This window comes from Neopsephotus bourkii, unplaced genomic scaffold, assembly GCF_033783945.1.
Source record: "Neopsephotus bourkii isolate Nb327-2 ecotype Australia unplaced genomic scaffold, CSIRO-AGI_Nbou_v1 NB_804, whole genome shotgun sequence".
Classification (NCBI taxonomy): Eukaryota; Metazoa; Chordata; class Aves; order Psittaciformes; family Psittacidae; genus Neopsephotus; species Neopsephotus bourkii.
In genome coordinates, this window is record NW_026901300.1 from 1095471 (window position 1) to 1119368 (window position 23898).

At 49.4% G+C, this 23898-nt stretch overlaps 2 protein-coding genes across 2 annotated transcripts in view; both read right to left on the reverse strand.

Moving 5' to 3' along the window:
* Positions 1-675: 675 nt before the first annotated feature.
* Positions 676-8605, reverse strand: NCF1 (neutrophil cytosolic factor 1). Its single transcript, XM_061355454.1, has 11 exons — positions 8124-8605; positions 7593-7673; positions 7193-7268; positions 6237-6402; positions 6076-6131; positions 5697-5819; positions 5108-5215; positions 4195-4312; positions 3258-3365; positions 1588-1730; positions 676-946 (listed from the first exon to the last, which is right to left on the reverse strand). The coding sequence occupies exons 1-11, from the start codon at positions 8193-8195 to the stop codon at positions 798-800; spliced, it is 1200 nt and encodes a 399-aa protein (XP_061211438.1). The 5' UTR covers positions 8196-8605; the 3' UTR covers positions 676-797.
* A 6288-nt stretch (positions 8606-14893) lies between these two features.
* The window catches only part of GTF2I (general transcription factor IIi), a 73372-nt gene continuing 64367 nt past the window's right edge, over positions 14894-23898 (reverse strand). Inside the window, exons 28-34 of the mRNA XM_061355459.1 lie at positions 23740-23823; positions 22779-22962; positions 21740-21768; positions 20613-20690; positions 19488-19526; positions 17476-17550; positions 14894-15773 (exon numbers count right to left, since the gene is read on the reverse strand). Coding sequence (XP_061211443.1) covers positions 17492-17550; positions 19488-19526; positions 20613-20690; positions 21740-21768; positions 22779-22962; positions 23740-23823 — 473 coding nt within the window. The 3' untranslated portion in view covers positions 14894-15773; positions 17476-17491. The remainder of the gene's footprint in view (positions 15774-17475; positions 17551-19487; positions 19527-20612; positions 20691-21739; positions 21769-22778; positions 22963-23739; positions 23824-23898) is intronic.

Below are 23898 nucleotides of genomic sequence, written 5' to 3' on the forward strand. Positions count from 1 at the left end.
ACATCAGGTGGAGAATCCTCATTTTAGGGACAACACACCCAGACCCAAATCCAAACCCAGACCCAAACCTAGTCTCATACGGAGAACTAGACCCAGTCCTAGCCCTAGACCCTAACCTGGACTTAGGTGCAGTTCCAGACCCAGACTCAGACATAATTTTAAATGAAGACCAAAACCCAAACCTACACTGAGGTCCAGGCCCAGGCTCCATCACAAACCCGGATGCAGCCCCCGACCCAAACCTGCCTGGCATGGCAGTGGCAGGGCTGGCTTGGTGGCACACAACCACAGCCCTCACACCATGCTCCCTGTTGAGCAGCAGCCCTGTTCCACAGGCACTGACACTGTGATGGCCACTGGCCTCCTGACATGGTGGAGGCCACCACTGCCACAACTGCGCAGCTATTTCGGGGTCCACCTTGTCTCATGGCTCCTACCTGCACATCCCAACCTTCACTTTCCTCCAGAGGGAGTGAAGCAGCCACTTTCCAGGAGGAAGCTGCCATCCTATTGCTTCCCCAGCCAATTTTCCTCCCTGACAGCATCTTTAGCAAAAGACCCTTGCCCAGTCCTCTTGGCATAATGCCACCAGGCTGCTCCCTGTTACCTGCACTGACCAGCTGTGCGGGGACATGCTGAAACATGTCTATAAAGTGTCTCTCCTTTATTGGTGAAAAATGCAAAATCATCCAAAATGCTGGTAAAAGGGGGTAAAAGGGGGTCTAGGGGCAAGGCTCTGGGGGCCTCAGCTCCCCAGGAGCTGGTGGAGCGAGACCGGGTCCCTTCTCATGGTGTCATTAGGACATCTTGGGCTCATCGTCATGGTGGATGGAGATCTTTCTCCGGGTGCTCTCGGTGCAGCGGTTCAGGATGAGGTCTTTGCTGGGACGGGGAGGAACAGCAGGTTGAGCCCTGGGCTTGTTCTCCTCTGGCTCATCTTTCTCAACTGTGGGTAAAGCAGATGTACAGATGGGTCAGAGCTCTCCACCACCCAACACCTTCATGTCAACGTTCAAAAGCTTCCTATGTAATGGCCACCAAAGCTTCTGCCTCTCCTCCTGTCTCACATGCATGTGATGGTCTTTCTGGAGGTCAGGGTGGTGGGATGAGCCCACCAGTGCCCAGCTGGGAGCTTTGCCCAGTTGGAAGCCCAGCCCTAGGTCTGCACAAGGAGCTGCTCCGCCTTGGGAAGGCTGCGGGGATTACAGATCCAAAGCAACAACAGCAGCCTCCTTCTTCATGCATCACTTCCCTCTAGGTGCTTTGCTGGCAGCTAATGTACATGATAATGGTAATGGTAACAGCAGCACAGGTGAGGTTAGGCGGACAGAGGAAAGGTCCTAAATGTGGGCTGACCTCCCACCAGGACCCTGATCTGCTCCTTCTCTCTCAGACTTATAACCAAAGGTAAGAAACCTCACTGAAAAGAAACACCTCCCTGTACACACTTTCCCCATAGGAAAAGGGTGGACAGACAAGTTGTGGCCTCTGTGTGCTGTCCTACTCCAGCAACCAGCATTGGAAGGTCCAGGCCATGCCTGCAGGACTTTAGCCCATGGCCAAGGCAAAGGCCCTGTTGAGACTCACGGATGACATTGGCTTTGTCCTGGAAATTCTCCTTCATGTTCCTCCTGCTCTGGATGTACTTTCTGCTGTTCCTCCTGTAGGTTTCCTGGCTGATCTGCTTCCGTCTCTGCTTGTGGATGCTCTTTGCATTCCGGATGGTGGATCTGCAGTGAGTTAGAAACAACCCTTTCAGTTTCATGTCAGCAGACTCACACTGTGCACTTCCTTGCCGAGCATTTCTCCCCACACACTTCCTCCTCTGCCTCACCCAAACCACAACATCTGCTGTTTGGTTTTGACCAGTGGAAAGCAGCAAGTGAAAGCCAGTACTCAGGGGCAGCTGTAGGTGAGACGTGATGTACAGCACGTTAGGAGGCAGCTGGAGTGGTGCTTTGGAAGCAGATGCTGAATGGTGAAGTCTGGAAAGTAATGATGGGAATGACAAGGTAGATTGGGCACAAGGCTGGAAGGATGAGATGGACGTGAGGTTTATCCAAGAAAGCCTTGGAAGTGATCTATAACTGATGAATAGATCTATACTGCTGCTTCTATACTGGCTGGAACACTGAGATCCCTGGTGTGGGGTTTGGCTTGGCTCCCTGATGCCCAAGGATCAGTTCCTGGGCCATAAGAACAGTACGTGGGATATGTGTCAGTGTGCACCTGGATGTGCAGTGTTGAACCCACAGCAGAGGAACTGCTGAGAGAACTGAAAGGCTGAGCAGCAGTCCCCAGGCAGGCAGAGGGAGGCCACCACTTTGCCTTCGCTACCAGGGCATGAGCGAGGTGGCTTCTGATACCCATCCCATGGCATTGTCCTCCTGCTCTGCTTAAGGCAATGTGCACCCTCCCTGCTCTGAGCACATACCACATTTCACAGCAAAGCTCTTACCCACAGCAGCAGGTCACCACCTTTGCAACAGGGCTCAGCCTGGCTGCTGCCACCAGAGCCATAGGGGACAGGGTTCACCCTTGGGGGCAGGTCACTATCCTTGACACAGGCTACCACCCTACCTTAAGGGCTTCAGTAAGCATCACTGCACTCGAGTAGGTGGATTTGGGCTATTTCACACTGTTTCACAATCTGTGCTCCAGCAGAGCTAGATTTGGAAGGATTTTATAGCATGTTTTCTCAGAGGGAAGAAAAGATAGCAGCGAGGTCAGCCCTTCCCAGCAGTTTTCTTTGCATCAGAATTAATGAGTTATTACTGCTCTTTATCTTTTTTTTTTAATCAAAATAAAATCCCTTCCATTAGCTCAAATCCTCCCATCAGATTAGGCCATTTGGCAGCTCTGATTAGTCAAATCTCCCCTTGCTTCTCAAAGATCCAGTGGATGCACTTAGGAAATAAGAAAAAGGCCAATTTGAAAATTAAACTTGATTAGCCCAGAAAAGAAATTTTGCAGAAGGACAAGGAGAAATACGCCTGGCTGGAGGACCTGTTGGAGCAAGGAGTGTACAGCCCTACATCAGGAATGCTGGCGTGCCTCTCTGCCTGTGGAAGCTGGAGAGCACAGAGCTATTTTTGCTACACGAGGTTGCCCCCTGGTCGATCTTTGCCCTGCTCACATCTCTGCCAGGCAGTTCCTTATTGCCAGGGAAGCAAGGGACACCACAAATCCCTGTCTGGTTTAACTTCACCCACTCAAAAAGAGCTTTAATCCTTCCTGGGCCCCTGAGCTTCTCCTACCTTCGCGGAGGAGCGCTCCGGTTCCTCAGCTCACTCTTCACAGAGGTGTTCACCTCCCCAGCTTTCTGCAGGTACATGGAGGGGTAATAACCCATGGTTTCATCCTTCCTGCAGAGCAACACAAAGCAACATCACTTGCAGTCATGGCTCTGCAACTACCACCTCCTCATGTCCCCAGCTCCCGCTGGGTGTGTTATTTCTGTTGCTTGCAGTGAGGAGCGCTTTGACTGTCCCCACACTTTGTGTGCCCATGGCTCTCCCTGAAAGTCTGGCTTGAGTCCCAGAAACAAGTAGGGAGCAGGAAGAGCAATGGCTCACAGCTTTCAGGGTCTCACCAGCTCATACTATCTCCCCTGGCTGATTCTCTGGGCTCTCAAAACATCACTCAGGGCCTCCTGCCAGACACTCTGCTGCTGCGTGCTCAAGAAATGCTCCCTGGTCCCTAGGCCCATTACACCATCCAGCCCAGCACATCTGCAAACACCAGGAGATCCTCCTGGTGCCATGTGTCCAGGCACAGGCTGGTAGAGGAGGATCCCCAGGGTCTGCAGCCACACCATGTCCTGCTGTGAATGCACAGCCTGTGGCTCTGCAGAGCACAAAAGCAGCTGGGATTCCCCTTGGGAAAGCCCGAGTGTGCAGGGCAGGCTGGGACCAAATCTGAGGTTTTGTAAAGGAGGATGTGCCGGAATACTTAGAGCAAAATAACAAGAGCTTTGTCTACATGCCTCCTTCTTGGACATTTCAGAAGCCCCCAGCAGAGGAAGCACCAGCTGCAACATTTAACATCTGGCAAAGGCACAGGCTATCAGAAGCAGCCCTACAAGAGGAAGTGCTGGGCAGCAGCACCCACAGCCCTGATGTGAAGGACTGCTGGCTCACCCCTTCCCTCTGCCTGAATCCCTGATTTGCCTGATTTGTTCTTGGCATCTCTCACCTGATGACCCACCAGCCATCAAGGAGCCTGTGGATGACTTCGATGGTATCACCCTCCTTGAGGGTCAGCTCATCCTCCTCCATGGCTGTGTAGCTTTTCTGGACAATGTATGGCTCACCTGCACACAAAGTTGGGTCAGCAGGTTGTGTGCTACCTCCCTAAGGGTGGGGCTCAGCCTCTCCAGCACTTTGGAGAGGAAGCACCAGGGCATCTACCACACATTTTAGGCAAGACCCAGGTCTCCAAGTCTTGGATTCAGACTTCCTCCAGCCCTGACAGAGCCTGCGGCTCATCCCAGCTCTCCCAGCCCCTCTCCAGGAGAAAGCTGGTGAATGCAAGCAGTAGAAGCACATCTATCTCTGCTGAAGAGCATGTTTCTAATTCAGGTGATTAAATGAGGAAGAAGGAAGTGCTGTGCTAATAGAGTCTGCTGCAGTGTTTTGAAAACCACAAAGACAAAGCTGGGAGAGCAACCAGCATGGGCCAGCAGCATCTTCCCTCTGCTCTGTGCTATCTTGGAAGGCTGATGAAGACAGTGCAGGAGCCAAGCACTGGGAAAAGCCTGCACCTAGGTCCTAGACTCAGATGCTGCACAGTGCTCCTTTGCTAACCCAGCAAAACAGCATTCATCCAGCCAGCCCAGGATGGCCACTGGATGAAGCTCTATATCTGTGATCAGCCAAAACAAGCATCTAATGTTGAGCTGCAGGTCATGGGAAGCTCCTGAGGTTGACACTGAGGCACCAAAGCCATCAGATTTATCCCTCCTGGTTAGCTCCTACAGCAACGTCTTCCTGCCCCGCATTCCTGCTCCATGTGAACTGCCCAGCTGGGGCTATTGAATAACCCACTCCAGCTGGGAGCTGTGGCAGGTTCTGCTCCGCTGCACACCCTGGTTACCAAAACATTTCACCTGCGTAGTTGGGCTCCTGCTCTTCAGACTCATCAGGCCCATCCATCGGCTCCAGATAGGATGCTGGCACCCAGCCTCGTTTATTCTTCAACTGGCAAAACCACCAGCCTGCAAGGAAAGCAGCCATGGGCAAGAGCAGAGGGTGCTGTGGGGACACCAGCACCAGGGTACAGGCATCCACGTGGCCTGGACGGAAGGGACGGTGCCAGGGCTGGTCTCTGTTCACATGGCGCAACCAGGGAGCATGGCCAGTTCATCCTGCTTCCTCCTGGGCAGGAAACCAGGCTGAGGCATGTGAGAAGGTTGCCAGGATTGCCCCTCACCCTCCCTTGCCAAAACTAACTGTCATGTGGCTCCATCTGAATGTGAAACATGTCCCAAGGGGGCGGGAAGTACCAAGAGGCCGGTTACATTTGCTCTGCGCCTCTTCACCAGGAGACCCTGGTGCAACCACCTACCCTTTAACCCATGCACTGGCATAGCTGACTTGAGTTTGGCAACAAGATACATGGGTAGTCCCCATCCCTGCTGAAACAGTGGCCAGGATGGGGCTGGCCCTCAGGGGCTCTCTGGAGGGATGGACACATACCGCTCTCACTCTTCTCCACGACATCCACCATGTCCCCAGCTTCTAGAGCCATCTCAGTTTTAGAGCTTTTCTCGTAGTCAGCAATAGCTCGGTATGTCTGCAGGACAATGGGGCCCGTGATGTCTGTATGGGAGAGTGAGAGATGTTCCCCACTTTGAGCATGCCAAAAGCAGCCCCAGGGCAGCTCAAGGTGCTCTCCCAGCCTCTTCTGGTCCTAAACCAACTGAATCCCAGGACAGGGACTCATTCCCCTGAGGCTGTGGTTTCAGTTCTGGCACAGAGACCATGTTCTTGGCCAGGGCCATGGATGGCTGCCCATCTCCCTGCCAGGCTTTGCTGCTGCTGAGACAGCCGCTTGCACCCCTCCGAGGCCTCTTACCTGTGGAGTTTTTCTTGGCATCCTTCGGCAGGAGGAAGACCTCGGGCTTCCTGATCCTAGATGGGTCAGAGCAAAGGCAGCTCAGTGCCAAGCGCCCCTCGCTGCTGGCACTAGGCTGGGAACGCAGGATTTCCCCCCAGATGGCAGGCAGCTGGACTCACTGGCTGTCGGTGACAGGGTTCATGTCGTCGTGACGGACTTTGAAGAAGTTGACCACGTGCAGGCAGCGGGAGATCTTGTGAGGCAGGTTGACCAGTGTGTAGCAGTACTCGGCCAGCGTGCCCTGCCTGTTCTGGGTTGAGCGCTGCCCATCAAACCACTTTGGGGCTGGGGGAGAGGACAAAAGACTCAGAAAAACCAGACAGAGTGCCCTGTTTTGCTTACTTTCCCAAGCAGGCTGCTCTGAGTCATTAATTTTGCCCTGAAAACAAATGGATTTGGCCCCAAGGGTACTGCATGGCTGCATGGTGCCCATAAGGTGAAGCTCTGTAGGAGCATGGCTCCATCTCCTCCTTTGCTGCTCCAGCCTTGGCAAGCACAAGGGAGACATGCCCAGTGCCCAAAAACCTGGGGAGAAGCAGCTATTCTCATGGTCCTCCCTGCTTCCTTTTAAAGAAGGGAATTAAATAAAGGGGGAATTTTGCTGACCTGTACCTTGCTTAGGGACAAACCATCAGCTCTTTGCATCAGTTCATTTCCTGTCATTGAAGACATATTGCATTGCTTCCTCTTACAACATATGTGTTGCCATAAGGGCACTAAAACCAAACCCAGTGACAGTGTCACTGAAGGAGTGCTCAGCTCAGGCTCCCCAAAGCCAAATGCTTCTCATCATCCAGGGAGCTCCCACAGCCAGTGCTACAGATGTGTCTGCAGGGTGCCCAGCCACTGGGGAGGAAGGACAGGATCTGCAGGGCTGGTAAGTCTCAGGGTAAACCGCTGTTGCTGCTGCTCAAACCTTTCTGGGGGTTTGGTTTCTTTCAAGCCCAGTGGGCAGGAACACAAATGGCACCAAGCACCTGCACTGGAGGAAGCCAGCAGAGCTCGGCCCACTGGGGAATTTCCCAGCCAACTGCAATTTCTGTTTCACCCCCCAGCCTCAGCGCCTGCCCCTCACCTGGCAAGTGCGGGATGATCCGTTTCTCCATATTGATGTCCCCGGATTCAATAGGGAACATCTCCTTCAGTGCTTTCTGTGGAGCAGAGCCAGGCACGGCTGTGAGGATGGCACCAGGAGACCCCTATGGAGCAACCCCTTCCTTGTGCTCACCCCCCTGCTACCAGAACGTGCTGGCTGGACCCTGGGAGAATTGGGAGAAATCTTCCTGGATTTTTCCCATCAGAAATGATGGCTCCTCCTTACTAGGAGCAAAGGATATTGAAGCACTAGCACCTATGAGCTTCTTCCAAGCCAGGTTTAGTTTGGGGCAATTTCAGCTTGAATTCACTCTCTTTTTCCACAGCCCAAGCCCTGGAGCGCTGGGCCGAGGGCTGGTGCCCACCTTGGGACAACTTACATGAAACTCGTATATCTCAGTAAACCGGCGGTAGACAAGCTTTTCAGAGAGGTCATTCCACTTCACCAGGAACATGTAGACCTGAAGGGCAAAGCATAGGAGCTGCAGCTCTGCAGGCTGAAGCCCTGGGGGTGCTTCCATTTTAAATAAACTGTTTTTCTTCCACCACCACACTGCAAGTAGCTCTGCCCAGGTAGCCAGGGCACTAGGGAAGTTCAGCAGGGACAGAGAGGGGGCAGAAACATGCAGACAAGTGGGAATCAAAGAGGGTAAAGCCCTTTCCAAGCCTGCAAAGTAACCAATGGATTGAAAAGGAGGTTTCCCAAACCTTGTGTGTTACAGACATTTTAGCCTCTGGCTCCATCCAGCTCATGCCATCAGCCATGATCCCGCGCCCCCCCCCCCAAAAAAAAAGGAAAAAAGGCTGCTCTTAGGCCCCTGTCCATATTTATCTAAAGAGGTTTACTGTCCAGACTCTTTACACATCCAGTCCTCACTACTCAGCTTGTCAGAAGGTCGTTGCATACTCACATAATGCTGGCTGGGGAAGAACCTTTTCTCGTAGCCCAGCAGCTCGATGTGCCGGATGAAGGCATCCCCCATGGCTGCTCCGAGCCGCGACGTCCCCCTCCGGCCCCCCTGCTCCTGCCTCCCCGGGCGTCCTCTCCTCCCGTCTGCCTTCGCACAGCTCCGCTCCGCCGTTAAAGCCCCCGGGAAAGCAGAAGTCCGGCTGCAATCGCCGCGGTAACTGCGAACACTCCCTTCCCCGCTCCCTCCCGGGCACCGCCCGGCCGTCGCACGGACACCGCCTCCCTCCGATGCGGCACCCCCGAGGGCACCCGCCCGTCTGCCCCTGTGGCAGCCGCGGCCGCCGCCGTGTCCATTTTCACCCGCACGCACGGGATCCGCCTCCCTGACGGGGCCAGGATGCGGGCGCAGCGCGGCGGCAGCTCTTCCAGATCGGCGCTACCGCAATGAAGTCCTGGGATGGCTCAGCTGAGCGTGACCGACGGCAGGCACCGGGGCTGATATACAGGGGGAGGCCCGTAGAGGGTCCGGAGTGGGGACACGGCTGTGGCGGGGGCAGTCCCGTGTGAGAACGGCTGTGGACTGGGGAAGGTTGTATGGTCCCTGGCCGGGAGGCGCGGGAAGATGGTAGGGCCCATGTGGAGCCTGCCAGGGGCAGCCCCCTGGAGCTGTGCGGTGCCCCTGACCATGAACGTGATGCGTGTGTCTCAACAGCTCCCGCGCTCCACCGGTTCAGCCCTGGGCAGCATCGGTTGCTTCTCCTTGCTGACAAGTGTTGCGCTGTGACCGAAACTCCGGCTACAAGAACTCAGTAGAACCCCATGTGGAGTTTTAGCAAGAGGACTTTACCAGCTCCCAGGAGCTGCGGCGCTCTCTCCCCTGATGCCGTTCAGTGGGAGAGGGGCAGAGGCTGCAGGAGCCAGAGGTCACCCCACAGCTGCCCCCCCCCCGCCCATGGGGTCCCCACCACCCCCAGGAGGGAGGGCTTCGCTGCCAGGTCTTTGAGCCCTGTGATTGCGGGTGTTGGGTGCAGTCTGAATTACCAAAAAAACACAAATAATGAAACGTTCCTTAATGAAATCACACTTAGTTTTTATATTTGAGCTGTTACAGCATCTCCTTCCTTCTAAATTGCGATGTGCATGGCTGGGACTAAACCTGCTCTGTTTGGGTTTTTTTCTTCCTGAAGGAGGAGGACCGTAGAGACGCCAAGGGGCCTTTTGCACCACCAACGGCAAAACGTCGTCGACTTTGGTATTTGTTGAAGATTTTTATTGTTCTGTTTTTATTCTACAGTTGTTCTCATATTCTTGTTACACGGTTGTTTTCTTCTTACACTGTAGTAGTTTTATTTTTCCTTTTTGTTGTTATACTGTTCTTTTGTTGTTATACAGTAAACTAGTGGTTTTTACCCTAATCTTGCTATCATTTTAGCATGTTTTTATTGTCAGTATAAAAATCCCACCCCAACACCTTACCCCCATCCCCTGTTTTTATGTCCCCCACTTAAAATAAACAGACGATGTTCACATCTGCCTTCCCTGTGTTTGATTCCTGGGCCAGGGCACAGGTGGTGCTTTCCAGCACCCTCTGCTTGACCCATCACTAAGTGTCCCCTCTGACTGAAGATGCTCCCCCTGCTGCTGCAGCACCCACTTTGCAGAAGGTGAAGGACAAAGAAGTGCCTTGGCAACAGCAACCAGAGGAGCCTTGACACGCTCGAGCAGAGGTGGACTGGCTGAACAAAGCACCTATGCTGCTCCCCAAGCCCAGGGATGGCAGCGGCATAATCTGTACGGCTGGGAGAGGGCAGGTGGGGAAGCTGGGGGCAAGGCGCAGGCAGGATGGGGCAGCCGCAGGCTGCACGTGCCAGAGCTCCTGCCTTGCGTGCCCGTTTCCTTTCAGTCACCTGCAGCTCCCCCAGAATCTGCCCCCAAAAGGCTCCCTTGAGCAGCCCCCGTCGGGGACCTGAGCCAGCCCCAGTGCTACAGCTGTGCCCACTGCATGGCAGCACTGGCCATGGGCAACGGGGAAACCGCTGGGCTGGAGATGGAGCCCTGCCTCCCAGCGGGAGAGCGTGAGGGAGCCTTGCAAAGCCTCTCAGAAATGGCAGCACAGCAGCAGCATCCTCCTCTGCCCCCAGCTCTCACCAGAAGGACCTGAAGGGACGCGAGGGCTGCACGCCTCAATACAACACCTTTGTCTCCAGCAAGGGCATCCTAAATTACAAGGGGTGCCAGTGCTGGGCTGTCCCCTGAGAGCTCAGGAGGAGCCCGCGATGCTTTTACTAGCTGTATAGACCAAAGCTTGCTCTGCCTGCAGTAAAACCCGGTCCAGCTCTGAGCACAGATTCCCCCTGCATCTCAGGAGCGGCGCTTGGCAGCTGCCGAGATCAGAAACCTGGTCATTTGCATTCGGTTTGTTATTTCCCACGGGCATTCCCTGGGTGCCCCGGCTCCCTCCTGGCGAGTTTGGTGCCCCTGCGCTGCCCTGCCCTGCCCTGGCAGTGACGTGTGTCACCACAGCTCCCAGGCTCCGCCGGTTCAGCCCTGGGCAGCAGCACTTGTCCACAGCAGCACCACAAGTGGTGAGCGGTGACCGAAAGGGCGGCTGAAAGAACTCGCTAAGAGTCGACGTGGAGTTTTAGCAAGCGGGCACTCTTTATTGCAGCGCTGGGTGCGCGGGGCCAGCCCGCACATCCCGGCAGGACACAGCAGGGCTCTGGAAGCTGCAGGCACAGAGGCGAGGGTGGGCTCAGGCCAGGGGTGGCACAGGGACGCTGGCTGCCAGGGGCGCGGGGGGCACAGGGCTGTCAGGGGAAGATGGTTGGAAGGGGGGGGCCGGTGGAACAGGGCCACGAGCTCCAGAACGCAGCGACTGTGGAGGTGCCGGGACGTGGTTCCCGCAGCCCATTCTGGGCCGGTGGCCGTTGCAGAAGAGAGCGAGAGCGATGGTGCTGCTGGGCCCTTGGCGCTGCCGTCGGCACTCGCCGTGGGTGCTGGCAGTGGCGCTGTTGGTGGCGTTGGTGGCGTTGGTGGCGTTGGTGGCGGTCACCTGCCTGCTGCAGGGATCGCTGCTGGGAGCGGCGTTGGGCGCGGGGGGTGTCTGGTGGGTGCTGCGGTCCCGCCAGGCGCCTTCAGCCCCTGCGCTCTCCACCACAGTGGCTGCCCCCCAGGCGCTCTCCCCCGCAGACCGTGCACCACTGGCACCCGCTGCCGCAGGACCGGAGCGCTGAGGCCGTTTCCCTGCCGGTACGCTGGCACAGTCAGGTGCCCAGGGGCTCCCCATGGGCCCAACGCCCAGCAGCGCTCCACAGCCACGGCCCCGCGCAGTGCTCTTTTCCTGTCCCTGCTCTGCCCTGGGAGTCTGCAGGGGGGACACATCCAGGGGAAAGGAAAGGACAAAATCTCTTTGCTGCGCTGGCACCTTTGCAGCTGGAGGCAGCAGCACACCCGGGAGCGGTGTTCCCGCTTCGACGCAGGTCTTCTCAGCACCTGCTAAGCTGTACTAAAACACTGCTCACGTCCTGGGCTGGGCTTGCAGGTGTAACAGTGGGCCGTAGTCGTGGCCGATGGAGCTCTGCAGCTGTGCAGGGAAAGCTTTTAGCCAGGGTGGCTGAGTAGGGAAGGGTTTGCTCTGAGGCCACTTGCCTCAGAGCCTGGAGGCCGCTTGCTCCCAGAGGGAATTCAGTTTGGGGTGCGCAGACTTTGCCCTCCATGGACATGGCGGAGGGGAGCTGAGCAGCGTTGAAGCAAGAGAGGCTCTGGGCTCAGCTGCCAGCACCTGGGGGATGGGATTTACTCTGCGGTGAGCAGGAGAAAGGGAGGCTGTGCTCCCCTGAACCACATTAGTTACTCCTGGTCCCTTTCCACATTCCAATAGAGGAGGATGTGCGTGAGGGAGCCCCTGGAGTCTGGCGCAGGATCCTACCATGAGGCGCCACGTTGGACAGGAAGGTAACGTACTGCTCACCCAGCCAGTGCCTGCTTGTCAGTGCCAGCCAGGAAGAAAGCTGTCGCCTTCCTGGCTTACCCGGTGCCCAAGGCCTGCTCTCACCGGAGCTGGGCTATTCCAGGCCCGTGAGTCATGGCTGCTGGGTCACCCAGCGGTGTGGAAGCCCTCTTGTGTCCATCAGCATCCCCCCTCCCTTGTTCCACTGCGGTGCTGGCAGCAGCGCTGCCCAGCACCATCCCTGCGCTGCCCCCAGGCCGGGTTGGAGCTTGAAGGGCTCAGATGGCTGCAGCGGTGACGCTGCCGTGTGGCACTGGCATGTCCTGTCCCAGCCTGGCGCTGACCCTAACTGGCTCTCTCCCACTTGCACAGGGAATGGGAATTGTGGCGACGGCAAGAGAGCACTCCGAGGACAGCAAACAAGGCCACGCAGACCGAGGAAGGTGAGTGTAGCTGAGGCCCAGCTCTGTACCAAATTGGATGGGCCACTGGTGCAGGCCCAACACTTCCAACAGCCCAAAGAGAGGAGAGGAAACCCCGTGTGCCCACCGCGGAGAGGGCCCCGTGGCACAGTGCAAGATGTGGCCACATGAGGCACCTCGTGTGCTTTGTGGTGTGGGTGGGCAGCATGCAAGGAGCGTCCGTGGTGGTGGGAAGGGGCCGCTGGCCCGTGGAGCCCCAGCGGGCTCTTGTGAGAGCTTCCCCAGGGCATCGCAGCCTTGTCCTCGGCTTAAGGCCCTGTCCCTGGCTCTGCCCTCCAGGACGGGCATCCAGAGAGGAGTGAGAAGGAACAACCCCCTTGGTGCAGGCCAAACGCCTCTGCTGGGAGCTGCTCCTGACTTGTCTCCTCCTGTAGCTGTCGAGAGGCCTGAGGAGAAGCGGCGGCAGTCCCCGAGCTCACCACCTTCCCTGGGGCAAGGAAGGCCACGCAGGAGGAGCACCTGCCTGCTGGTGCCTGGCAAGACCCACCCACTGGCGCTGGTACAGTACTGGCCGTATTGCAGCATCTTTTGCCCTCCTCGGGGGTAGAATGTGCTCAGTGCAGTTCCTGCAGGGCTGGGGGCAGGCTGACCTGACCTTGCCTGCCTTGGGGCAGGAGGTCTCGTCCTTGGCTGGGTGGGAAGTTTGGCTCTCCCCTGCCCCAATGAGTGGTGGCTGTGCGTGACTGCTGCCCGCTGCCGGAGCAGGTACTGGCCTGGGCAAGGTGCTGTGCCCTCAGCGCCAAGCCGGGGCCACAACGAATGGGGACCGGAGCTCTGCGGTGGCTGTGGCAGAACCCCAGCTTCAGGGTTTGGCACAGGCCTGCTTCCACACCTCCTTCAGAGCAGCTCTGCCGGCTGCCCGGAGAAGGAACCAAGCTACTGCTCTCTCTTGGCAGTTCCCTGAGCTAAATCCCGAGTACCCCATCGTGGAGGAGATCCTGGAGAGGGAGAGGGGCAAGGCCCCGTTTCTGCTGCCGGCAAGAAGCCGTGCTGGGTGGCAGCGCCCGGGGTGGGACAGGGGGAACTCTTCCTGCTGGAAGAACTCCCCAGCCAAGGCTGGTGAAGCTCTGGGCGTCTGTGCAGCGTTTCCATCCTGGCTTATTTTGCCACGGTTCCTAAGGTGCAAACCTCTGATGCAGCCCTGGCAGTCTCTGCCCTCCCTTCTTATCCCCCCTCTGCTGTGCCCCCTCCCCATGTCAGGGTGCTCTGGGGCCACTGGGGGAGTCCAGAGTGGATGGGGTCCTCCTCCCCCTCCCCAAATTCAAATTGTTTCTCATTTGTGGCTCATCCTCACCTGTTTGGGATTTACCAGCTCCCAGGAGCTGTGGCGCTCTCTCCCCTGATGCCATTCAGTGGGAGAGGGGCAGAGGCTGCTGGAGCCAGGGCTCACCTGAGAGCCGCTCCCCCTGCCCGTGGGGTCCCCACTACCCCCAGGAGGGAGGGCTTCACAGCCTGGTCTTTTACTCTGTGAGCTTTGTAGTTGTGGGTGTTGGGTGCAGTCTGAAATAGGGAAAAATTTACAACTATTGAAATGTTCTTTAGTGAAATAACACTTTATTTTCGTATTTAAGCTGTTAAGATCATCTCCTGCCTTCTAAAATGTTCATGGATGTGACTAAACCTGTTCTGTCTGGTTTTTTGTTCTTCTCCAAGGAGGAGGACCACCCCGATGCCAAGGTGCCATTTCAGCCACCAGCAGCAGAACATCGGCGCTCCTGATGTTTATTTAAGAGTTTATTGTTCTGAAGCTGTTCTGGTTGTGCTGTTTTATTGTTGTTCTGTTGTTGTTTATTGGTGTTTATTGTTGTTCTGTTGGAGGTTGTGTTGTTATACTGTTGGTTTACTATTCTTGTTATAAAATTTTTCTACCGCAGTAGTTGTACTGTTGTCTTTAATGTCCCCCATTTAAAATAAACAGACTTTGTACCCAACTCACTTTAAGGCTTCAAGGCGGTTTTTTTTGCAGACAGAACGACCTCACCTACCCAGCGGTGTATTTCTGTTTGAAAGGCATGACTGGAAAGTTCTTTGGCACAAATAACTGCTGCAGCATGTTCTGCTTGCCTGCAGAATAACTGCTAGAGTTTGTTTTGAAATTGTAAACGTATTCTGCATGGACAGTCATGAAAACCATCAGAAAGGTCTTTATTTCTTAGTCAAGGCTTAAGATTTACCATTTGTGCATAATGCAGTCATCCCAAACTCATGCCAGTAAAAAACCCCCAACCAAACCAGAACAAGAAACCCTTCCAATAATCTGCATCTTCTGCTACAGAGATTATGATACAGGCAGAACTTGACATCTCTTATGGGTCGTGAAGCTTAAATGCGTACGAGTCTCTTTCACCATATGGGAGTCACCAGGACTACAAGGGTCTTAACTTTTGGCAGAGTGGGACTTACAGAAGCTTGGAGCACACATTTCTATAACTACTTCTAGAGATCAGGAGGGCATCCACAGAGCCTTCATGAGAAATGCTCTCACACGGGTCCACGTGGGCTTTGCCTACGTTAGGGCTGTGAGACCAGACCCATTGTGTAGAAACCTTGTGATATCCTGAGAAAACATGCATTCACTACTTTGAGTTAATGGAACAATCTCTAACAGGGTTTAATTTAAATGGGTTCCTAATCCACACACTGAAATAGTGACCATTTCATCGTCCATCTCATTACTGTGTGCTAAAGGTCAAGTGAACCAGTTGATCTTTTATTCATGAAAAGCATATGAACTGCAACAGGTATCCTAGGAAAAATCAGTTCAAATATACAGATAGCATTGTCCAATCAGCCATTAAAGCAGCCAGAACAAAAATGTAATGTTTGTGGGGTTTTTTTTTCCAAAGTAAAACTAACGAACTGAACTACCTGCAGGAATTTTTCTGTATTACAAAAGCTGCAATGCATTAGGTGAGGTGAAAATCAGCTCTACTGGAAACGCAGACAGTCTCTGTTAAGTCCCTGTTGATTTTAATCCTTGTCCTCTCCCCAGCATTGCTGCATCAAATTTAGTCCTTATAATATATTCCAAATTAAACCTAGCCATTCCAAATCTACAGTCATTCTTTCATTTAAGTCAATTCACAGATCTGCTGAAAAAGTAGACATTTCTATCTAAAAATATAAAAAAGAGTTTGTATAGAAGGTACTTCTCTTATACAGCTATATTACACAGCTCCAGGCATTCCCAGCAGGCTCTTCTCAGAACTGGATCTTCTGACTAGATAAGACGAATTACAAAAGTCAGTTAGTTTAATGCAGCTCTGAATCTTATTAGATAGAAGTAGCTGGCATTGTCTTTGGAGTTCTTTAGGCCTGGATTCAGGAAGCATGCAGAAGCTGAATATGGCTCTCAACAAATTTAAGATTAAGTATGTACTTGAGTGGTCTCTATAAGGATTTATATCAAATAGTTGCTTTAGTTTAAGTTCAGTGGATGGCCTAAAGCATCCAAATATCCAAACCACTGCTGCACCAAACTGTGCAGCCATTGCGCAGACAGAATTTCCATGACCTTTAACGGCCAAGTGAGATGGGATTTTATACCTCCGCTGGCTGAAGTGCTTCCCACCACAGATCACAAGGTTTTCTTTAGTGTATTTTCTCCCACCCTGTTCAATTTTCTTATGAATATTTCCAAAGCAGAATTCACCTCTTCATTAGGAACACCATTGCTTTACGTCCAGCTCTCAGTGCTGCAGCTGTTTCAGCCTCTGCAAGTTTCTACCAAATCATGCCTGGGTTTGTCTCTTCAGCCACTTATCCCATCTCCTGCATGGACAAAGGGCCATGGCCAAGAGTGTCCTAGTCTTCAAAACTTGCATGGTTCCAGGAGTTGAACCTGCAGGCTCCAGCTCCCCTACCCACAGCCTCATGTGAAGGGCAAACCCCATTATTTCTGCTGGCCTGAGCAGCTGAGTGATAAAGACCCAGAGCCTGGTCTTGTGGGTGGGCTGTCTGTGCCCTCAGAACTGTTACAGTTCCCAGACCTTCCCTTCTCCAAGAGGAATACCGTGTCCTTCTCTAACTAAACTGGAGGGGTTACAGCTCAAGTGTACTAAACAAATGCTGCCAACTTGGTGCCAAACACATCAAATTGCTGAAGTATCAAACACTACACAATGAGGAAAATACATGGTTTGGAATATTATCTAAAAACTGAAACAGGAGAAAGCATGACAGAGCTGCAACAGCTAAAAACTGGCATTTTCTCTTATTGAAGCAGACTCACAACCACGTGGGTCAGCCTGTTACATCTGGTGACACGCCAGCACCGCTAGTACTGCTTTCCATCTCCATCAAAATGTCAAAATGTCACTTTTAGGAATATGTGGAGTTTAAAATAGTGTAAGAGAAAATTATGGACATTTCTGCATTGTAAATTAAACTAAGCTTTTCATAAAAGTTAATGGAAAAGAAAAAAAACGTTTTAAAGAAGCTGGTTTGTCATCACAGCTAATAGCTTTATGAAGTGTCCCAAGCTTAGACAACACTGCAATCAGAGTGCAGATTTTCTCTTTCCTGCTCAGTTACGGTTTGGAAATACATTGGAAATACCAACAATAATGCTGCTCTTTCACACAACTGTGTCAGAGCTCTTCATAAACACTTAATTCCCTAAGCCTTCATCTATTCTGCCTCTGAGCAATGTAATTACCATCACCATTTTTCTTTATAGGCCACATTTTGCTAGGGCTGCCTGCCTCCCAAATCTGAGCAGTGTGTTTTACACTGCATTTGGGTAAGGTACTGAAAACATCCTCCATTTTATAGCTGAGAACTGAGACAAATGACATAATTTATGAGGATTGGTACCTTTTGGCAGTCAGTCCTGTAATCACAGCCCTCTTCTGATACCCCAAATGACAAAAAATATTCTACCTTAACAGGTATTGACTTCAAGATAGGCTAAATTCTCTTACCCAGCACTGATGAGGTCTACCACGTTGGGTCTGGCTCCTGCTTTATTTGGGGATTTTCTTCTGTTTTTGTAATTTCTGTTGAAAAAAGCAGTAATGAATAAAGAAAAAAGGAAACTTCCCAACCAATTCCATTGTTACTGTTGTACTTAAGTAAAAAACCCATGAAAAGTATGAAAAGCACTGATTTATCCTTTTAAACTATTGAGGATAAATGAAAATGTATTCACAACAATCTGATTCTGTGGAAATTACCATATTCATTTCAATGTAAAGCAGCCTGGGATCTTAGAGAACTCTAGTTTTTAAAGAGCTAAAATTAAAACCAGTGTTAGAAGTGTATGAAACTGGAAAAGTATTTAATAAAAGGACTGTGAGGAAAAGTCCTTATTACCCGTTTGGTCTGCATCCTGCTCTTCAGTCCTGTCAATCCCCACCATTATTCCTTCTTTCTTTCCTTCCAGCACCTCATTGTATATGTGATGCTGGGTGAAGCTTTTCAAACACTCACAGGTGAGTCTGTAGCCCATTACTTCAAACACATCAGGCATGAGCATCATTTCATATTATTTAAGACACTGTCTTCCAGAGCTAGTTCACAACATCGGCTCCTACTTGAGCTCAAGTCATGCCTTTTGGGTTATTACATTAACATTCCCAGCACTAACTCCTGTTCTCACAGCACTATTTCCCAGATTTCTTTTTCATCTGTAGGACTCCTTCTCAACTAGACACAGATTTTGCATTATTGTATTTCAATCTGTCCAAAGCAATTTTTGACGCTAGCTACTTTTTCACTGCATGTTATCACATATTGCATTATGGTATGTTTAAAAAAACCAAAGAGGGAAGGAAACTTTATCTTGTTGGCTAAAGCATTCATCATCTTTTGATTTTTATTTTTTTTAAATTTCCACAAGGCTTCATTACAAAATCTTTGCTTTTTCTTGTTCATAGAATGCTTGGAGGTAAATCAAAGAAATCTCGTGCTGGTACAGCAGTGCCTATACAACTTGGGGCCTGATTTTGTTCTTTTTATAAACAGACAGTATGATGTTGGAAGGAAATTGGTTTTCAACTGAAGTTGTTTGGAAGGTTTGGGGCTAGGGTAATTCATCACTACAAAGCCAAGCCATTTCACCACATGATCATTTTATACCTTCCAGCCTAGTTCTGAAGTGATTTTGAGTTCTTTAGCAACTGGATGTTTTTTCCTCAAGCTCATTCCTCTAGTTACTGGGTCTGAATCCAGTTTTGGATGAGAAACTCAAAACCTGCTTATCTGTTTTGCCAAAACCGTCACTTTGATGGTCCATAGCTAGATTTCCTCCACATGAAGGTATTCTGGGTATTCCCTTCATCTAACAATTTCAATGATTCCACACAGTTTTGGCATTATAAAGACTTCTGATGTTTCAACTGTGAGGTTAAAATCTGCAGCTCAGTTCTTTCGTGACTCCAACTTTTTGCCTTGATTGCTGCAGTAAGATTGATCCACACTCTGGGAAAGATGTACTCATAACACTCAGAATGAACCTGGAGCTGAGTGTGTAACAGTAATTCTGGTTGTGCTTGTTGGATTTTTTCAGAGCTTAAATTCCAGAAGAAAAACAACAGTCCCCCTCCCCAGTGCAGTATATTCAGGCCAACATGACATTCAAAGTTCCTGATAATAGCAATCATTCTCTTGCACAAATTGTGGAAACTACTGTGCTGAATAACTAGATGCAATGCTCAGGATATGAGCAATCCATCAAAGCTTATATATAGGCATGACGCACCAAAAGAGAACAACAATTCTTAAAACTCCTCTATAAAATTATGTGAATAATAACTTCTGCTGCAGTAGTTTTCACAGGATACAGCAGGATATTAAATCAAATGAAAAAATGTCCTAGGAACCAATAAAAGTCCTTTTTCTGTTTTAATTGGCCTGTCTCCTTTAAAGAAAAATACACACCTTTGTTCAAGATTACTTGACATATCGTCAATAATAACTGAAGACAAACATTTACCTCTTACAGACACTTCCATTTGGCTTGGGTCAGCTGGCTCTTAAATAAAAAAAAAAAAAGAAATACAGTCAAATTAATACAAATATAGTTTAAACAACATGAATCAAATATCTTAGAAATTAGGTTTTCCCTGAAGAAGGTGCCTTGTTTTTTTCTGTTATGATCTGACTTAAACACCTTTGTCTGAGATAAACTGTGTTTTAATTTCCTAATGATTTTTCCATTATCTGTGTTGATGGGTTATTAGATGAGCAGGTGTCGGGAAAGTCATCTAACATTTTTATCACTGTGGGTGTGTTAAGGACAGACTACAGCAAGTCACTGACCATTAGCAGCTGTTTTCATCCCTTCCATCACCTCCAAATGTAAAGAAGGGAGCTAGCAGTTTCCTTCATAATTCTTTTCACCATACAAGTGTCCCTTACTCTTAAAATGTTTATGGAATGCTTGCTTTCAGCTCCCAGTTTCTTTGAGTAATGCTTTATTCAGTCAATTGCAAAAGCCTTTCCTGCACTACACCAATTTGCAATAGACATTTTTGAAAGGTCTATGAACATTTAGAAACTATACTGGGTCAACAGGAAGTTGCTCAATCACATTTACTCTAGCTATTCATAGCAGAAAGCTGAGTTCTCCATCCACACTAGGATATGTGTGTGCAGTCGAGACACAGTCTAACAGGGGTCACAGAGCTGCTCAGTGGGCAGAAGTTCCATCACGACCCAGTTCAAGGTTCTTATGTGTTACACGAGCAAACCTCCCTTGGCTGAACATCTATCTGGTGCAGACACATAAATACACTTTGAGTTAAGCAGACCTCAATAAATGGATACTGAATTGGCTTTATAAATTGCCCATACTAATCCTTTTCAGCTCACTCATCATCTGCAAAATCAAAAGAAGGAACATGCCAATGATACAGCCTAAAGGAAGCAATGGCTCTTTCTATTAAGTTATTAATATTTAATAGCTATAAAAGTCACCGTTGCACACCATCTGTCAAAATGAAATGGCTCATCACAAGCAGCGCATAGCCAGGACACGACTACTAATGTCATCTTCCAATAAGATCCAGAACTCTATACCCACCCCTCCTGCCAGGACATGCATCACACTCTGCATCACCTGGTAGTACTGGTGCTGCTGCTGGTGCTGTTGTTGGTGCTGTTGGTGGTGCTTCTGCTTCAGCTTTTTCCATCAGCTCTAAGATTAGACATAATCACTGTTTAACTTCACAATGGAAATGGGCCACATGTAGCACAGGGACAGTCTTACTTCTTGAATATGCAAATCCTGAAACTTGTCGCATGAACAGGTTGCTAACACTTGTGATTGAGCTGCAGGTCAATAGTTTTTGTTACACAAAAGCCATTCCCTATCTTGCCTGCAAGCACCAAAAACTTCTTTTAAGTTCCCACATGTTCTTCTTCAGCGAGCAGGCCAGTGTGAGGTACTAGCTCCAGTACCCTCCTAAGAATACGTCATACTTGCAGTTCATAGACCTCAGCATGTTAACTGGAATATACTGGCAGCTGAACGCAAATGACTGAATGCTGGTTCACTAAGGCTCAGGCTGGGTAAGGCCAAATTAACGACAGTAGGTTATTTAGCCTCTATATTTCAAAGCTGACGTTGGCTCAGAAAGAACATGACACAAGGGACACTAATAACAGTGTTTTGCAGCTTGGCTTTTTTTCCTTAAACAAGATCTAAAAAGCCTGGTCACAATTATTTTAGGCAACTGAGAATACCAAAACCTTTTTATACTTGAAGCCCCCAACAATTTTATTAACAGGGCCAAATTTACCATGATACTTCAGGTAATTACACTCTGCCCCTCTAAACTGCTGCAGTTTCAGCACAATGCAGAGTTTTTCACTGGAACATGATTGTGCAGCTATTGGAAAGTTCTTGCCTATTAACTACTATTGTGATGGATCTGACCCTAAAATGTAGGCAAGTCCCCTGTAAGTCTGTTGCTCAGTCAGGGTCCTAAATCTCTCTGGGACTATGCAGCTGAAAAATACAAAATCAGTGTCTTGCATTTTCATCTGCATACGGAATATTATGCTGTTCTGTAAATTTAGCACAGTGCTCTCAAGTTAATTGCACATGCAGGTTTAGTCAGGAAAGCTTAATGAGACAGACACAGACAAGAGCTATACACGGAACTTAACCACTAAGCCAAGATGCAGAAAACAAACTGGGTAAATTATAAAAATACATTTGCCATCAGCATCTCAAATACTTACGGTTGTTAATCACAAGTCCTGGAAATGGTCTGTAAAAAAAGGAAAAATAATGAAAAAAATATTACTGATTCTAAAATACACTGCATGGAGTCTCCCTGCCAAAGCACCCTTGCCTTATGTAACAGAGATCATGCTAAAAATGAACAGGAAGTCAAACAAACCAGAGGGAACTACCTCCACAGATCTTGCACACTCTGCTTTGTGCACCAGCATGTAACTCAATTAAACAGAAGGTATCAAGCAAGAGCCCTTTCAGTTGGAATGCTTCATGATCAAGGGTTAAGAATTCAGACCCCTTAGGAAAACACACTGAAGAAATGTCAATCTCTTTAAACAAAAACTGAAACTTTTAGGCTCCTGTGAAGCAGTCTGTGATTTGAGAAGTTACATAAGCTGATGTTTCATTTCAATTCCTGAACTCCTTCTTAGCATGATTCTGAAGTTTCATCTGTTCTGCTTCATGCATACAAATATACTTCATATATATACGTGCCTATACATGTCTATGGAAATATACACAGACAAAATTAATTTATCATATAATCGGGTAATACTGTATTTTTAAATATTGTAGATAAACCCATTCGGTGGGGAAAAAACATTTATCAAAGCGCTTATTTTAACTCAGGATTCTTATCTGAAATATTAAAAAAAATAATAATGGTAATACTACTACAAACATACTATTTACTGTTAAGAGCCAACAAGCTCTGGACTTGTCTCAAAACTTGATCTGATAAATGGGAGAGCAAGGCCCACAGCACTGTAGGACTCCTATAATACATATAATATGAATAGATTTCAACTCCAAAGACAATAGGCAGTATTCATAACATGCCCTTTGTCATACTAAATCGGAAGTGTCCTTCAAAGAGTTACCAGCTTCACTCATGCAATGAATACCTGGGCTTCAGTTGACCTGATACAACTTCTATTCTTTCAAACCTCCATTTATTCACGCTAGACTGAATAGATTTACTTAATCGAATTGGGCGGTTCTTGCAACATGTGAACAATCTCATCGATGGCAACTACATACCGAACGACAGTAAATTTGATAAACTCTGCGGATTTCAAAATCTTCCTCATGGAGCTGATTTCCAGGTAACTGGGAGCTCTAAATGCCACGCCAGGAGGCAGCCCATTCACCACCACACAGCCAGGGTTGGTGGTGATTTTTCTGTATGGGACTTTCACAGGAAAATTCATACCAATGGCTTCACCTACATGAGAAAATCATGTTTATTTTCAAGTCTACGTATTTATTGTTACATTGAAGGAAAAATCCTCAGACAATTAAGAACCTGAATGCAAACCCAAGCCTTCTATCAGATCAGACACAGAAAAGTCACATGACAGTGAATCACCTGAATTACAGTCATGAACATTACCATGAGAGTGTTAGCTACAACCCAACTCTGAAAGCTCACCTTAGAAAGAACACAGATTCTTCTTTTACTAAAAGAAGGTATAGAACAGGATATGCAAAGCAATAGCTACATGAAGGAAAACAAAGCATTTCCTGCCACAAAAAGCAATTTAACAGTATTAGTGAAGGAATTTCAGATAAAGAAATCCAGGTCATTATTCCTCTACAACGCAAATACGAAAACTATACACAGCAAAAAGATTATGTTGCATATTTAAAATTACTCCAGTCCCAAGTATTAAGAGGTCAGGATGATGAAGCACTAAGATGACTCATGGATTGCCAGCAAAATAGTATTTCATCCATGTTTACACAGAAACAAGCACAAAAAGGAGGGGGGGAACAGAATGAAATCCATACTCTTAAGATTGCTTGTTTAAACCACCAAGCAACCTACGTCACTTATAAAAGGTTCTTTTTGAAGTCAAAGGAAAACATTCATATACAGTTCTCAAATTTGTTAATTTTAATCATCAGCTATTTCATCCACTGTGATGATTCAGTAACTTCAACACGAGAAACATTCATTGCATTTACACCTACGTAAAAATGGGGAGTAAGAAGCAATTACCAAATTTCCGGCTAAAAAGATCCCCAACTTGCTCTCTCAATTGTCTGGCCCTTTCCACTTTTGACAGTCGCTCATTTTCATCATCTGGAAGAAATTGTTAGAATAGCATCAGAATTAAGCAGATTTTATTTTTCCCCTGAAGCTTGTGTACTGTTGCGT

Coding starts and splice junctions, on each gene's coding strand:
- NCF1 (XM_061355454.1), bottom strand. CDS start 8,195: ATGGGGGATGCCTTCATCCGGCACATCGAGCTGCTGGGCTACGAGAAA. Junction 7,269..7,592: donor CTGAGATATACGAGTTTCAT/GTAAGTTGTCCC, acceptor TCTGCTCCACAG/AAAGCACTGAAGGAGATGTT. Junction 1,731..3,257: donor CGGAGCGCTCCTCCGCGAAG/GTAGGAGAAGCT, acceptor AACTCACTGCAG/ATCCACCATCCGGAATGCAA.